At 56.2% G+C, this 16,480-nt stretch overlaps 1 protein-coding gene across 1 annotated transcript in view; it reads left to right on the top strand.

The window, feature by feature from the left end:
• Positions 1–16,480, top strand: part of PITPNM3 (PITPNM family member 3) — an 82,011-nt gene that overhangs the window by 61,036 nt on the left and 4,495 nt on the right. The window contains exons 10-19 of the mRNA XM_031467884.2: positions 1,557–1,729; positions 2,981–3,151; positions 4,358–4,552; positions 5,086–5,234; positions 7,692–7,808; positions 9,773–9,889; positions 10,175–10,323; positions 10,609–10,758; positions 11,559–11,742; positions 15,172–15,300. Coding sequence (XP_031323744.1) covers positions 1,557–1,729; positions 2,981–3,151; positions 4,358–4,552; positions 5,086–5,234; positions 7,692–7,808; positions 9,773–9,889; positions 10,175–10,323; positions 10,609–10,758; positions 11,559–11,742; positions 15,172–15,300 — 1,534 coding nt within the window. The remainder of the gene's footprint in view (positions 1–1,556; positions 1,730–2,980; positions 3,152–4,357; positions 4,553–5,085; positions 5,235–7,691; positions 7,809–9,772; positions 9,890–10,174; positions 10,324–10,608; positions 10,759–11,558; positions 11,743–15,171; positions 15,301–16,480) is intronic.

Genomic DNA, 16,480 nt, shown 5'->3' on the forward strand with positions numbered 1-16,480 from the left:
TACTTAAAAAAACTCTTCTTATATTGTGATCTTTTCCTCAGATAATTAAAAATACTTGGTAAGTATTCTTAATAATATTTTATTGAGTGAAAGGATAACATCTTCCGTCGTCCTGGTAACTGGACACTTTAGCTTTTTCCGATTCTTTGCAAGTATAAACAACACTCCACTAACATTTTGTGCATAAATATTAATGTATATATTAGGGTTTTCTTGTTTGGATAGATTCCTGGAAGAGGAATTATTATGTCAAATGCTCTGCATATTTAAATCTCTATTTAAAGTCCCCCTGAAAGATTATCCTTTAGAAAAGCAGCTACATTTCAAGTCAGGTTGCAAGGTAAAAAATCAGAACATTTCTTCATCCTTGAAAAATCCTTTCAGGGATTTGGAGAGTGACATGAAGTTGGAGTCTCTCGGTAGCTGGTCCAACACCGCCAGCTTTTCCCTCTGGTTTAGGGACAGATGGCTGTTTCTTTGGCAATTAAGTAGTTGGTGTGTGTTTAGGGACCACGCTGTACATGAAATATGCATTGTTCGACACCAGGTCGCTGTCCTCACTGCAAGATGCTCGCACTGCGAGAGGCAGAGGGAGTGCGGGGATTCAGCTTCAACTGCCCAGACCCTCCCTCACCCACAGAGGATGGCGGGCTCGCACCTATTATTTGGATTGGTATTTCTAAAATTGCCTTTCTCCTCCAGCCTGAGTATTTTAGTGGAATTTGCATTCAGTTAATGGATTCATAGATCATCCATCCCATGGAATTTTCTTCACCCCTGAGCGGTACCTGTGTGCAGCTGGAAGGTCAGGGAGGTCTCCAGTTTTCTTGCTCATTCTCGGCAGCTGGCTCTGGGTCTGTGGCTAAACGTCAACTTTGAACTCTTTGGGACAATCTGATGGGAATGGTTGGAATTCTGTGTGTCTCAGGTTTTTCTCTCTAAGCTCTGCTTCTTCTACCGGCTGGAGGGGAGGGAAGACCCAGCTGTTTGCATCTGTGTCTGTGGGTTGCCTGGAACATCAGTTACAATGAAAGCCCTAACTCTGGCAGGACCGACATCACCCAGCTGGTCTGTAGACTGGCCAGGCTGGGCTTCTCTGCTGGACAGGGAAGGAACTCAGGCTGGCCAGCACAAGACCAGCACGATGGGGCAGGCCTGCCAGTGTGGAGGAGGCTTCGGTTTTCAGGTCCTCAGTCAGTTTTAGTGAAGACAGTTTTACTGGATCATGGCCACACGTGTTTGTGTCTCGTCTATGGCTGCTTGCATGCCTTGTGGCAGAGTTAAGTAGATGTGTTGGAGGCCACATGGCCCCCAAAGTCTGAAATATTTAGTATCTGGCCCTTGACAGAAAAGTTGGCCGAATGTTGGCCAGGCCTTGGTGGTGGATACTGAGATGGTCACCAACTCATGTGGCTGACACAGCAGGTGGACTCCGGGTCTGACCCCTGCTCCAGAGGTGGAGAGCTGGGCGCTGCACACGCAGACTGCTAAGTGCACACTCCCACACGCTCGGTCCTCCCCTAACCTGCACTCCTGTGTCTTCCTCCCTCGGGCAGCATCCACTCCAGCGTCCTGAAGGATGAGGCCGAGCCCCCTGCGGCCGGAGGGCCCCAGCTCCCTGAGGTCAGCCTGGGCCGCTTGGATTTTGATGTGTCCGATTTCTTCCTCTTCGGCTCGCCCCTGGGCCTGGTCCTGGCCATGCGGAGGACGGTGCTGCCGGGGCTGGATGGTGGGTGTGGTACAGGCCGGGGCCTGAGATGCCTTTGTGTCACTAGGCCACTGTGTCAGGGCCTGAAACTGGGGAGAGTGGGGACAGGGTGGGTCACAGAGTAGGGGTAGATGGAGAGAGAGGAGAGAAAAGGATTTGGGGGAGGAGGGAGAGCGGGGCGGTTTCCACAGATGGGGCAAAGGTGAGGCAGCCCTGATGGATTTCACTGCCCCTGTCACATGACCTGGGCTGATTTGTGCCCCCATTGTCCTGTTGCCATGCTCTCTGGGGAGAGAAGCCCTACTGCATCTCCCCAGTGCCTAAGCAGACCCACTGCAGCCAGGTCAGTCTTACTGCCCCCTACAGACCCCCAGGCTCACCACAGTGCCTTTGCTCTTGCAGTCCTCACGGCCTTGAATGCTTTCTGCCCAATCACCACCTCCATTCCTCTAAAATACAGAAGTGATTTGTACCAGCAGAAGGTTTAGTAATGACTCTGAGGATTTAAGAGGCTAGAGGCACCTGGGAGGACAATGGATCAGGGCTTCTCAAACAGCTTTTGCATCAAAGCTTATCAACAACCTACAGTATGGAACAGATAAGAAGGGAGCGGCTTGGGTTGAAGTGGAGAGAGGAGGCAGAATCCCGTGGCCGCCCTGAACGTTACTAAGGAACCCCAGGGCTCCCTGGATGCTAGACCATCCAGTCCCCTGACGAGTGGGACAGGGAGGTGCACTGATGAGGCGGTCTCAGTGGTGACACCTGCTGGTCAATGAGAGAAGTGTTCTGCCAGCTCCGGCAAACTAAATACTTACTACCAGGCCTGGGAACTGAACCTGTTGCAAGGAAGGGGCAGCTGATCCCAACTGACAGATCAGCCTGAGTCGGCTTCATAGATCAGGTAGCAATTAAGTGACAGCTGGAGGAATTTAAAAATCTGACCAATGGAAGTAGGGGAGGGAGTCCTGCTAGGAGGGGGGGCAGCTTGAGCAAAGGCATGAAAAATGAAAGCAGCAGGCCTGGCTGGGGGGTCATCGAGGTCCACCATGGCTGCAGTGCTGGGTGCCTAAGCCATGCTTCTAGATGGGGCAGATTGGCACAGCCTTGAATGCCAAGCTGAATGTAACGGCTTTGATCCTGTTGGTAGCAGGGAGCCATGGCAGGTTCTTGAGCAGAGTAGGCTACTCAAAGCTGCACTCAAGGGAGCCTCCTAGGGCTGGGGAGTGGGTGCTCAAGCCCCCCCCCCCCCGTGTATCCTCTTACTCCCCCCAGGTTTCCAGGTACGTCCTGCCTGCAGCCAGCTCTACAGCTTCTTCCACTGTGCAGACCCCTCGGCCTCCCGGCTTGAGCCACTGCTGGAGCCCAAGTTCCACCTGGTGCCACCTGTCAGTGTGCCCCGTTACCAGAGGTTCCCACTGGGCGACGGACAGTCCCTCCTCCTCGGTAGGTGCTCTGGGTGAGACTGTGCGCTGAACTGGAGGCTGGGCCCCAGGCAGGCAGCACTCCAGGGCCACCTTCTCTGGTACAGCCCCTCCAAGCTGTCAGCTGGTAGAATGACTAGACTCACCTGAGCAAGGTCTGTGTGCTCTGGGGCAAAAGGAGAACAGGAAAACAGCCGAGTCACGTGCCTTCGAGCAGCCCACCTGTGTGAGAATTGCCCTGTAGGCTGCATCTTTGGGCTCCGCCCCCTGACCTGCCTCCATGGCTGGGGGCCAGCAATAATACTCAGACCTGATTGCAAATCAGGGATCCATGCTGAGTGCTCGTCCCAGTGCCCAACCTCGACTCTGGAGGTGCAAGGCAGGGAGTGTGTCATCCTGGTGGGCTTCCCGGAAGAGGCGGCTTCCCGGAAGAGGCATCTTCCAACCAAGGCATTTGGACAGGTGGAGAAGAGCTGGAGGATGGGAGTTGGAGGGCTCTTCTCAGTGGAGGGAATAGCAGGAGCAAGGGCAGGTGGGTTTGGGGGAGGGCCAGTGGCCTCTGGGGCTCAAGTGGGGTGAGCTGGGCACGGGCCGGGGTGAGGCCACGAGGAAGCCTGTAATGGGGCTTGGTGATCAGAGCCTTGGCTCTGTACCCCAGTTCAGGAAGTTGAGCCAGAGCCTGTTCAGAGGCTTGGGCCAGACTTGGGGGACAGGGATGCTGTGTGTGTGGCTCATTCAGGATTGAAGCCCAGCTTCTCCCCCAGCCCCCATTTCAATGGAGACTTAATTTCCAAAGTCCTGTTTTGTCAGATTCCGTCGATAGAAGGGGCTCTCAAACCTCCCTCCCCTGTCCTATAATGTATCCCTCTTTGGTGAGGGCATCCCCCACCCCCAGAGGGTGTCCTAACTCCGAGGCTGGAGGCCCCACTCATTTCCAGGCTCAGCCACCATCCTCTGGCCCAGAGCACGAGGTTATGTGTCACCTGTGACCTCGGCTGGTGCTTTTGGGGCCAGTGTCCCAGAGGCGTCCCTCGCAGCTCTATTGAGGGTGGACATGATGATTGGGACCCTGACTTGTGCCTGAGTAACCCGAAGCTTAGAGGAGGTGAAATGAACAGTGTACTATGGTGAGGGGGTCCTGACAGGCCCCGGGTGGTGAGAGGTGCAGGCTGCCCTTTGGGCAGGTGAGTGAGCAGGCCAGGCCTTGACTATGAAATTCCGCCTCCAGCTGACGCCCTGCACACCCACGGCTCCCTCTTCCTGGAGGGCAGCTCCCGGGGCAGCCCGCCGCTCCTGGACGCCCCCACCTCGCCCCCTCCGGCCCCAAGATCCCAGCGCCCTGGGAGGAGGATGAGCCAGGGCAGCTCCCACAGCGAGAGCTCGGAGTCCTCGGACAGCCTGGCCCCCATGGGCGCCTCCCGCAGTGAGTGAGGGTCTCCCAGGCCCTGCCTGGATTTGTGGGAGAGGGCCCTTCCTCTAGGTGGCCGCTGGTTCACTGCCAGGGCTGCAGAGGGAGGGCAGGGGAGGAGGGGAAAAAGAAATCCAGACTGAGCTGGAGAGAACTTTGACCTCTGACCACGGACCAAGCCATGACCTTGCCAGGCTTCAGCTGAGTGCTATCCTCAGCCAGAACCCTAATTCCAACGTTCAGTGTTCCCCTTGGGAATCCCTGCTGACCTGGGGTGTGAGACTGTGGACATCTCCGTGGGTCCAGCCCCCATCATGGGGACCAGTTTGCAGCAGGGTGGGTGGGGGACGGGGCTGGTGGGTTGTGGACAGTGGAGGGGGAATGATGTGTTTCCCCGGGCTCATTTTGAGCTGAGTGCTCTGGCCTCAAACTTGTGCTCCGAGAGACACATCCATCCTTGGGTCTGGGCCCCAGGGTCCCACACTGCCCCTTGTGTCAAGGTCTGGGGGGAGGGCCACTCTGTCCTCACCTCCCTCTCGGCCCCACAGTCACAGCTAAATGGTGGGGCACCAAGCGCATCGACTATGCCCTGTACTGCCCCGACGTCCTGACAGCCTTCCCCACCGTGGCCCTGCCCCACCTCTTCCACGCCAGCTACTGGGAGTCCACGGATGTGGTGGCCTTCATCCTGAGACAGGTACTGCGGGCCCTTCCTGGGAGGGCCCAGCCTTCTCTGGAGAAGAGTGTTAACTTGCAGGCCATGTGGGACACTGGGAGCACACTGGAGCACGGCAGACAGGCGGTGACATGGACAGACAATGGTTTTCATAAGGAACACTGGTTTCTCGCCACTGGTGTGGTACTTTCTAGAAAATGAAATAGACGCACATAGGAGAAGGTGCCCATGTCTCAGCTTGGAGACTGGAGTCATCAAGGCCTGGTCCCCTGTGGCTCTCAGAGTCCTCATCTGTAAGATAGCTGAGCAGAGAGGCCAGCGACTGAGAGAGAGCCGGGGGGGGAGGGGAGGCTAGGAGGTGGGGGAGGGGGTCGGATCACGTGCAGCCGTGATGGCCAAGGTCAGGATGTGCATATTATACTGGGTCCAGTGAGAAGCCATTGCAGGGTTGTAAGCAAGGGAGAGATACCACCTGACTGTATTTTAGAAGGAAATTCTGTGGCTGTGGTTTGGAGGGCAAGAGAGTAAGTGGGAAGCCCACTGAGGCAGGCGTAGGAGCCCGACTTTGAGGTGGCAGCTTGGGCTCGGGAGCTGGTGGGGGAGGTACCAAGGAGCTGCTGGGTGTGAGTTGTTGGGGACAGGACCTGCCGATGTCTGGGCTGCCAGGGAAAGAGGGGACTCGGGTGACTCTTGGTTTCCACTCTTGTGTAACTATGGAGTGCAGTGTCCTAGGGTTGGAAGGGCGGGGCTGGATGAGGTGGGGGACATCGCATCTTGCGTCTGGACCTGGGAGGGGTGAGATGCTAGTTGGATGGTGGGAAGGAAGGCGAGTGGTGAATCCGGAGCTCAGGGTAGACGTCAGGCTTAGAGATAAGAACGCGGGGCCATCAGGGCTTGGGCGGCATTTAAAGCCAGTGACGGGCGGCCCTGCTCTTCAGGCCAGTTCCCACTTGTGGGCTTTTTCCCCGACACCAAGCGAATCTCTGACCCCAGCTGGGTGTTTCCTTTGATCTCGCTCAATTCTGACATTCTCTGCCTGGAGACAGCGTCAGATCCCACAGGGGAAGGGCTCAGTCCTACAGCTGTGCCCTCCCCAACCCAACCCCTGGGCTTCTGATCGACCTGCTATAGCTCGGAGGTTCCAACAATCCTCTCCTTGGGCAGCTCACAGAACTCAGTTTACTTTTACTAGATTCCTGGTTTATTATAAAAGGCTTTAACTCAGGAAGACCCAGATGGAAGAGATGCCCGGGGCCAGGTATGGGGGAGGGACTTGCAACTTCACGCCCTCTCTGAGGGCACCACTATCTCCAAACCTCCACGTGTTCACCAGCCCAGAAACTCTCTGAACCCCATGCTTTTGGGTTTTTGTGGAGGCTTCATTACATAAAAGTGATTGATGAAGTCATTGGCCACTGGTGATTGAACTCCAACCTCTAGCCCCTCTCCCCTCCCCGGAGGTGGGGGTAGGGGGTGTGGGACTGAAAGTTCCAACCTCCAGTCACAAGGTTGGCTCTCCTGGCAACCAGCCCCTGTCCTTAGATACCAGTCAAATCACCTCAATAATATAACAAAAGACAACTTTGTCCCTCTCACTTAGAAAATTCCAAGGATTTTAGGAGCTTTGTGCTAGAAACTAAACAGAGACCAGATATATATTTCTTATTATAGATTACAATATCCCAGATAGGAGGGGAGTTCCTGCAGATAGGGAAGTTCAGGGAGGAGTCTGGGCTCCTGGGGGAGAGAGGAGGAACCACAGAAGGAAATGGAAGAGGACGTCTTTTGAGATCAGAAGAGAAGCAGAGCAGATAGACGGGAGTGGGCCTCTGAGTTGGGCAGGACGGAGGTCATGGGGCCTTGGCAAGAATGGCTTCAGGGGCCGTGGGGACAGAAGTGACTGGACTGGGTGGTGAGGGGAGGTGGGGGGAAGTGGAGACATCACACAGGTTGAGTCTCGGGTGGAATGCCGCTGTCAGGGAGAACAGGGAAATGTGATGGTCACGGGACAGGGGTCCTAGGAGAGTTTGCTTGTTTGGCCACTGTTGCAGCATATTTAGATGCTGAGGAGACTGATCCAGTAGAGTGGGACTAATGAGTCATACAGGATTGAGAGGGGAGCTCGCTCCATCTATGTTCTTGAGTAGGAGGGGTGGGGCTGGGACCAGGGCTCCAGGTGGCCGTTGGTAAGGGTCACCCACCATATGGGGAAGGCAGAGAATGGGTAGAGACGCAGGTGGCTTCTAGGTTTGGGCGTAGAGAGCAGACTCTGCTCCTCCCAGGCCAGAGCATTTGAGAGACAGCGCTCTGGCCCCCACTGTCAGGACAGGTGGGCAGAGAGGCAGAGCCTGGGGCTCCCAGCCTCCTGAGGGTCCCAGGCCGGGAGGTGGGGCGGTGTTGGGGAGGGCCCTGACACCGTGGGGAGGAGGGAGAGGAGTCCAGCCACCAGACCCGGAGTCCTGCTGGGCTGTTTGTCAGGTGATGCGCTATGAGAGCGTGAACATCAAGGAGAGCGCTGGCTTGGACCCCGCGGCACTGAGCCCTGCCAACCCCCGTGAGAAGTGGCTTCGTAAGAGGACCCAGGTCAAGCTGCGGGTATGTGCTTGTGGGAGTCGCCCTTGGGTGGGGGCTGTGGCCTCAGGGAGGTGGGGCTGCCCCGGGGGTTGAGGCATCCACAGGGCTGGGAAGGGCTTTGATTTGTTCCTCGAAGCTCTGGGCTTATATGTGGTGGGATCCACACTTAGCCGAGGCGCCCAGGGCTGCAATGGAGGTAGGGGTGGGGTGGGGAGTAGGTGAGGTGGTGGAGCTGGTTCCCCGTGGCCTGGCTCCATAGGAGCACCATGGGTGGTGGTCCAGGGCACTGGGGATGGTGAGGAGATGCCAATTATGGAGCGAGTGCTATATGCTAGGCCTCTGCATTTGGGCACATGGAGTCTGAGAGAGTCCTCCCCCAACGAGGGGCTCACAGCCTGGTGTGGCATTTGTCACGAGAGAGGGAAGCACAGATTAGGAAGAAGAGGGAGAGAAGGAATGTCAGGGCAGGCCATGCAGGGCTTCCCTGAAGAAGCGTCACCTCTGCAAGGTATTGAAGTATGAATAGGAGTTTGGTATGCATACGTTCATTTATTTACTCAGCAAACAATCGTCAATGCCCACTGTGTCCCAGACGCCCTGCCAGGGAGTGGGGCAGAGGGATGTACAAACAGAGCCCTGCAGAGGTGGGCACTTCTAGTCTTGTGGGGACACCAGGCATGGGCCTCAGAACAGTCCTAAATGGCAGGAGGTAATCAGGGTTCCACGAATCAGCTTTTTTTTGGTAAACATATTTATGGAGACATAACCACATTTTATATAATTCACCCACTTAAAATGTGCAATTCAGTGGATCTTCGTATATTCATAGATGTGTGCAGCCGTCATCATGATTAATTCTAGAACATTTTCATCGCCTCCAAAAGAAACCCCTTACCCTTTAGCCGTCATCCCCCTCTTCCCACCCCTCAGCCCTAAACCAGCCATGTACTTTCTGTCTCTATAGATTTGCCTATTCTGGGCATTTCATATGCTGGAATCATCCACCATGTGGTCCTTTGTGTCTGGCTTCTTTCGCTGAGCACAATGTTTTCAAAGTTCATCCATGTTGTAGCCAGTGTCAGTACTTCATTCCTTTTTATGGCATTATCTTCCCGTGTGTTTCTTTCCATGAACCAACTCTTCTCTCACCAGTGTTCTTGTAAGGGGGCTGGCATCCCCCACTTGCCTGTCTCCAGGTCAGTGTCCATGACGGGTTCTTCTCTGTGTCCTCAGGGACCAGTGCAGACGAGGTGCCTGCAAATGTTTGTTGAGTTGAATTAAAATACCGTGGGAATTGAGAGGACTCTTCAGGGAGTCCACAGAGGGCTTCTTGGAGGGGATGAAGTGGAGTGGGGGCGATCAGGGCCAATGTAGGCCTTTGAGTTGCAGAATGAATTGTGAAGAAGGACGTGGGTGTTGGCAAAGTTAAGACAGATAACGTGATGTCCACGATTGCTCCAGGATAATCTGGTATGGCTTGGGGACGGGGCTGGGGATCCAGCCAGGGAAGAACGGAACCAGAATGTCTGTGGCTGATGCCGGCCGCAGGAGGCTTCCTACACTGTTCAGTCTGTTCTTGTACGTTTGAATCTCCCACGAAGAAAAGACACATGGTAAACGGCTACTGGACGAGAGCTGGGATGTGGAAGGAAGAACTGAAGGTGACCCACAGCTTCCAATCTGGGCAACTGGAAGGATGCCAGGCTTGGAGGACTGGCTGGTACCTCCGGGCCATGGGGAGGCTCAGGAGCAGAGAATGCTGGTCTCCAGGAACCCAGTGCTCCTTGGAGACGACATTAGGGTCTAAGGGTCTGTTTTCCTCATGGGTTCGAATGGGACATGTCTCGGAAACTCTCGTGGGAGTTGACAGGAAGGAAGGCAAGATTTGGCAGGTGCACATCTCTCCAGCCGATGCTGAGGGTGGTAGAAGGACAAAGCAAGGTCGTGCCCCCTTGCAGAGGCAAAGTTGGTTTCTGTCCTTCCAGAACGTCACTGCCAACCACAGGGCCAACGATGTGATTGCTGCGGAAGACGGCCCCCAGGTCCTGGTGGGACGCTTCATGTACGGGCCCCTTGACATGGTGGCTCTGACTGGAGAGAAGGTACAGAGGCTGAGCCATCCCCGCCTGGGTACCACACAGCATGTGGGGCGAGGACTGCACCAGGGCCTGGCTGTACAGGTCCGGGAGGGCGAGGCAGGAGTGAGGGACTGGGTGCCTCTAAGAAGCTGGCGTGGCTGCAGCAGAGAGAGGATGGGAGGAGGCAGGAAACAGCACCAGGCAGGACCCCAGCCCTGCGGTCTTGGCAGAGCTCCCACACCCAGCCCCTAAGCTGGGCCTTCAGCCCCACAGCCTTCAGCGAGTCCCTGCCCCCCTTGCTGCCTGCAGGTGGACATCCTGGTGATGGCAGAGCCGTCCTCTGGGCGCTGGGTTCACCTGGACACGGAGATCACCAACAGCAGCGGCCGAATCACGTACAGTGTGCCGCGGCCCCGGCGCCTGGGGGTCGGCGTCTACCCCGTGAAGATGGTCGTCAGGTGAGACCCAAGGGACGTTCTCGTGGCAACTTCACTCAGTTCCTTGGCCCTTCCAGAGGCCTGCCCAGAGGTTGGGTCCTTGGGGTGCCATCTGTCAGGCCCCGTCCCTGTCTGCAGGGAGAGAAGAAAATGGATGAGGTCGCAGCTGTGGCATCAGGAGATGCTGCCCTGATTCTCCCTCTTCCTGGCCCCGACAGAGCTCCGAGCCCAGCCACAGGCTGACCTTGGCGCCAGGCTGACACTTGACCCTGAGCGCATGGCTGATCTCAGGTGGGCACCTTTCAGGGGCGACCAGACCTGCGCGATGAGCTACCTCACGGTGCTGCCCCGGGGCATGGAGTGCGTGGTGTTCAGCATCGATGGCTCCTTTGCAGCCAGTGTCTCCATCATGGGAAGTGACCCCAAGGTCCGGCCAGGGGCAGTGGACGTTGTCCGGTGAGTGCTACCCCCCTGCAGGGGACCTGTCGCCTGGGGGCAGGGGCTAGCCGCCCTGGGGTAGATGGGCTGGGTTTTTCTCGTTTCCTCTAGGAATTCCACTGGTCTCTGGGCCGAAGCTGGAAGTCCTGGCTTCACCTCCAGGAGGAATTTACTGAGGGTCCTTGAGGAACTCCCTGCCACCTTCTAGACTTCAGTTCCTCCTTCCCTCTCCCTCCATTTCTTCTAACACTATCTGAGCAGATGGGGAAACTGAAATCCTGGGGGTTAAGTAACCTGTTGCATGGCCCAGGCTGGATAGGACTGGGGGCTCTGGAGGGAAAGGGGCCTTCCAGGAGGCTTCTGCAGTGGCCGGGAGAGTGATGGGTCCCGAGCTAAGGCTGCAGAGTGGAATTAAAGTGAGAGGGTGGAGTAAATATCCTGCCGAAATCAGTCTCACTGATTGGAGGAAGAAGGAGGGGAGGCTGAGGGAAAGGGAAGAATCAAGGGGGCTTGTCTCTGGCCCCAGAAACTTGAGTGTTGATGGCGGCATTGCATCGCGGAGAAGGAGACCTGAGCAGAGGGGGCTGCAGTGGGGACCGTTTGGTTGTGGGCATGTGGTTGGTGCCCCTCGATCATCCAGGGGAGATATCCAGGACTTGGAGGGGCTCAACCAGGACTGTGGATTTTGGGGTTCTCCTTGCTTTCCCCTAGCACTCCTCTGGCCTCTTGGGGCTGCAGCAGGTAGGGCAAGCCGCTGGGCAGCCAGTGGCCCTCCCGGGGCCGGGGCCGGGCTGGACCTTGCAATGCCGTCTCGCCAGGCACTGGCAGGACCTGGGCTACATGATCCTCTACATCACGGGGCGGCCGGACATGCAGAAGCAGCGGGTGGTGTCGTGGCTGTCCCAGCACAACTTCCCACAGGGCATGATCTTCTTCTCGGACGGGCTGGTGCATGACCCACTGCGGCAGAAGGCCATCTTCCTGCGCAACCTCATGCAGGAGGTGAGTGGCCGGCTGTGGGTGGGGCTTCCCTCCTCCTCACTCCTCCCCTCCTCCCTCAATTTGATGATGGGACGGGTGGATGCCTAGTTTGCAAAGCACATTCACATGCATTTCATCGGTCCTTGTATGGCCCAGTGAGGTAGGCATTCTTATCCCCATCGGTGAGAAAGGTGTGGCTGAGGGATGTGCCCAGGATCTCAGAGTCAGACATTCATCTTTAGTTTTCTGACCCAAAAGCCTAAACTTTCATGTCTGCGCCTAGTTACTCCTCCAGCAGAGACTTACGTGCCTGCTCTGCTCCCTCTCGATCCTCGGCGTTGGGGCTGCACAGAGGCAAACAGAACCTGGGACATCCCAGACCTGTGGTTTTCACCTTGTGCCCCCAGGACCATGGCACAGCATCCCCTGGGAGCTCACTAGAAATGCAGTCTCTGGTCCCTGCTCAGATCTCCTGAATCGGCAGCTCTGGGGAGGGGGCTCAGCAATCTGCATTTTAACAAGCCTGTCAGGGGATTCTGACGCTTACAGAACTGTGAGAACTGCGCGTCTGGAGCTGATGTTGACAAGCTGTGGCCCAGGGCTGAGTCTGGCACACAGCCTGTTTTTTTTTACGGCGATGTGAGCTAAGAGTGGCTTTAATTCTTTTACGTGGTTGGGGGAAAAAATCAAAAAAAGAATATTTTACGACATGTGAAAATTACACGAAATTCAAATTTCCGTGTCCATAAGCAAAGTATCACTGGAACACAGCCACGATCACTGGCTTGTGGGTTGTTTGTAGCCACTCGTGAGCTACAACGGGACAGTGGGGTAGTTGCGATGGAGTGTGGAGCCTGAAATGTTTACTGTCTGGTCTTTCACAAAAAACAGTCTGCCAATCCTTGACCTCCAGGAAGAAAGATAGGGGAATTGACAGTTTACTGGTGGGTGATTAGAAAAGGCCCTTTGTGCAAACAGAGGAGAAAGGACCTAGCTTTGCCCAGAGAGGTCGTGGAAGGATTTTAGGAGGTGGTAACTCTTAAGCTGTGTCTTGAAGCACGAGCATGAGTCTGTCCGGTGACCAAAGAAACAGCGTGTGCAAAGGCACGGAGGTAGAAAAGAACCTGGGATGCTCTCAGAGCTGCAGGTGTTCAGGATGAGGGTGTGTGTGGGATCAGACCCAGGCCGAGTGGGAGATGAAGTCCCAGAAGTGATCAGGGGCCTGGCCTGGGCAGGCCTTGAAGATGTTAAAAACTGGGCCAAGACCATGAACTCTCTGCTGAGGGCAGCTGGGAGCCATGGAAGAGCTTAAAGCAGGGAAGTGGCAGTGTCTGATTTGGGTGGTAGAAAGATCCTTCTGGCAGCTGTGTGGAGAACAGACTGGCGGTAGATACGAGGGGGAGGGAGGCCGGTTGGGAGGCCACTGCCCAAGCAAGAGACAGAAGGATCAGAGTCCAGGTGGTGGTCTCGGACAGAATGGAGAGAAAGGCACAGACAGGCAGGAGCGTCAGAGGGTAGAACTGTCAGGACTCAGTGATGATTGGGAGGAGGGAGTAAGTAGCTCTCAGATGTCCATCCTGGGTGGCCAGGAGGGGGCAAGGTGATCTGACCCTGATCCTGACCCTCCGTGGAGGCAGAGTCTGTGTGTGCTTTGTCACTATTACATCTTTGCCATGTGGGGCAATGATGGCATATCGTAGGCACTCAGTAAATGCTGGTAGAATGAACTGAGTGAATGAATGCAGTGAGAGAGGCCACAGAGGAGGACCAGGCTGGAAGAAGATGAGCTGTGGCCAAGGGACACGAGCCCCGTCAGCCCCAGTGTGTGGCTCAAGGGAGGGGTCTGAGCAACGCTGGTCCCCCAGAGAGCAGGAAGAGGAGCCAGCAGAGGAACCAGAAAGAGCCAGAGGGAGGGGAGGCCAGGAGAGAGGCTTCTGGGTGTCAGGGAGGAGAGGGTTTCGAGAGGGAGGGAAGGATTGCCCTTCCTGTGAGCGTGCGTGGTGCAGTGAGGGCTGCCCACTGGATGAAGGCTGGACCCTGATGACCTCAGGGTGGAGGGAAGGGACACCTCGTGGGCCAACGGGGCAGAAGCAGTGGGGTGAGGAGCGGGGCAGGTGGGTCTCAGCTTGGAGGGGTGGCGCGGTGGGGAGTGGACCCCCTGGACTGAAGTTGCTGGAGTAGGTGAATGAGGAGGTGGGATAAGGCAGGACAAAGACCCTGCCCCTCCCTCCTAGCTAGAGGCTGGTTGGGAATAAACTAGCTGACAAGGAGAGGGTGGTGGGCTGAGGGCAACCTTTCTTTGGTTTGAGATCCAGGGCAACTTCCCCTACAGGTCTGGGCAGGGGCTCAGGGAGGGAGGTAAAAATTGGGCAAAGTTTTTCAGGGAGGAGGAGAATGACCTGTGTAGGGCCAGAGCTGCCCCGTTCTGTGTCTCCCCAGCAGCTCTCAGTAGCCAGCAAGTAGAAATGGAGAAGGTGGATGGTGCAGCAACTCCAGGGCTGAGGTTTGGCCAGGTGGGTGTGAGAGGAGAATGGGGGGGGGGGGTGGAGAATCCGAGGTGGAGGCTGGAGGACACAGGGCTGCCACAGGGAGACCAGGTGGATGGGGTAGGGGTGGTGAGGCGGGAGGGGATGTACAGAGAATGCAGGCGCTGGTGAGGCTGGAGAGCCACTGGCATGGGAGGCTGGAAAGGAGAGGCGGGCAGAGTGGGGTTGTGGACATTCAGAGCCACAGGGGGCAGTTCTGGGTTGAGTCCTCGGGGTGACTGCCACTGACTTTCAAGAAGCTGAGAGGCAGAGGTGGTGGGTGGGTTATCCACGCGGTCAGAATTTATCCCAGCGATGGCGGGACTTAGGAGGAAGGAAAGCTGTGACCTGGGAGCATCGTCCCAGCAGGGAGGGTAAGTAGGGGGCAGAAGATGGCACTGATGGGGGCTCAAAGTGAGGATGTGGAAGTGACACTGGAGCAAGGAGGAGCTTGGGCAGTTCCCTGAATTGGGATGAAACTTCCGGACCAGCCAGGACCAGGCGGCTGGATGACTGGCCACAGTCCGATACTGTGTGGTTGGCCCGGGGCTGGGGGTCAGACAGAACTGGCCTCCAGTCCTGGCTCTGGATTGTGTCAACTTGGAACTCAATTTCTGGTCCACAAAGGAGCACTTCGTCCCATTGTTCGTAACCTGTGGTCATGTTCCTCACGTGGCTGCGGCAAATGGTGTGGTCGTGATGGACACGCTGAGCCTGCATCGGGCCTGCAGCCCAGGGCAGGGGCCGGGAGGGGAAGCCACTGCTGGGGACTGGTTCCTGATGTAGGGTGCACTCATGACTTGGAGTCTATCTGTGCAGGTAAATGGTCCCCTAGCAGTGCTCTGGGGTGGGGGTGGCATCTGGGAATCCTTTGTAGGGGACGCACTGGGGCCCCTCTCCCTCCATGAGCTGCCCTGTGTTTCAGTGCTTCATCAAAATCAGCGCAGCCTATGGCTCCACCAAGGACATCTCTGTCTACAGCATGCTGGGCCTGCCACCTTCCCAGATCTTCATTGTGGGCCGGCCCACCAAGAAGTACCAAACCCAGTGCCAGGTGGGTGGTGGTGGGGCTGGGGGTTGGAAGGGTGGGGGAGTGGGACCAGCAGATGGGGAGAGGGGAGAAGGTTTATTTCCTTGTTTGTTCATTCAGTCATTTATTTGTTCTTTCCTTCATTTGCTCATTCAATCAACAAACACTACTGGGCACCTGCTTTGGACCAGGCACTGAGTTGAGTGCAGGGGAGCTCCTTGGTGGACTTGTATGTCCTGTCATCCCGTCTAGTGGGGGAGATGGAATGGTTAGCAACCAGGGACAATGCAGTGTGGCAAGAGCCTTAATGACAGGGAATGAATGATAAGACCCTACAGAGGAGCAGCTAAGCCGGACTCAGGGACGAGTTTGGTTTTTGGAAGTTTGAAGGAATTACCCAGGAAGGGCCTGAGGCTGGAGGAGCATTTGTGACAGATGCTGCAGCAAAAGCACAGGTCAGGGGGTGGCAGAGCACGTGGATATTCTGGGGGCTGCATGTGGCTCAGCTTGGCTGAGTGTGATGTGGGAGAGCAGGGCGGGGAGGGGGTGGCTGGAGCAGTCCATTGTGGATGGACTGTATATCTTGCCCAGTTGGGACTCTGTCTCTGGAGTGAATTTGTGATTCAAGGAGATCCCTCAGGCTGCAGATGGAAGGTGCATCAGAGGAAGAGGAGGGAAGCAGTGGCAGGGCAGAGAAGGCCAAGGGTCCGAGAGTCATTTCTAAGGCAGGATGGATTGGATTTGGTAACAGACCCATCAGACAGCATGTGGGATGAGAGAGGGAAAGTCAAGGGTGGGGCCCAGTTTCCAGCCTGGGCAACCAGGTAGGTGGTGCCATTATTGGGATAAAGAAGGAGGTGACTGAAAGGAACGTGATGATCTCCTGTTGGGCCATGTAGAGTGGGAGGGCCTGAGAATGACAAGAAGGTGGTGGGTCAGAGATGGTGGGACCTCAGAGTGGGAACTGTGAGAGCAGGGCTTCTCAAACTCCCATCTGCACACACATCACCCAGGGATCTTATTTAAATGCAGATTCGGATTCCCTAGGCCTGGGATGGGGCCCAAGAGTGCCTGTCAAGGGTCTGGGTTTTGCTGATGTTGCTGGTCCATGGTGCACACTTTGAGTAGCAAGGTTTTGAGGCCCCAGTGGGAGGGATTGGCAGGAAGGGCAGCTGTGGGGGCCAGAAAATAATGACGTTCCACG

The sequence above is a fragment of the Camelus dromedarius genome, chromosome 16 (genome assembly GCF_036321535.1).
Source record: "Camelus dromedarius isolate mCamDro1 chromosome 16, mCamDro1.pat, whole genome shotgun sequence".
Lineage (NCBI taxonomy): Eukaryota > Metazoa > Chordata > Mammalia > Artiodactyla > Camelidae > Camelus > Camelus dromedarius.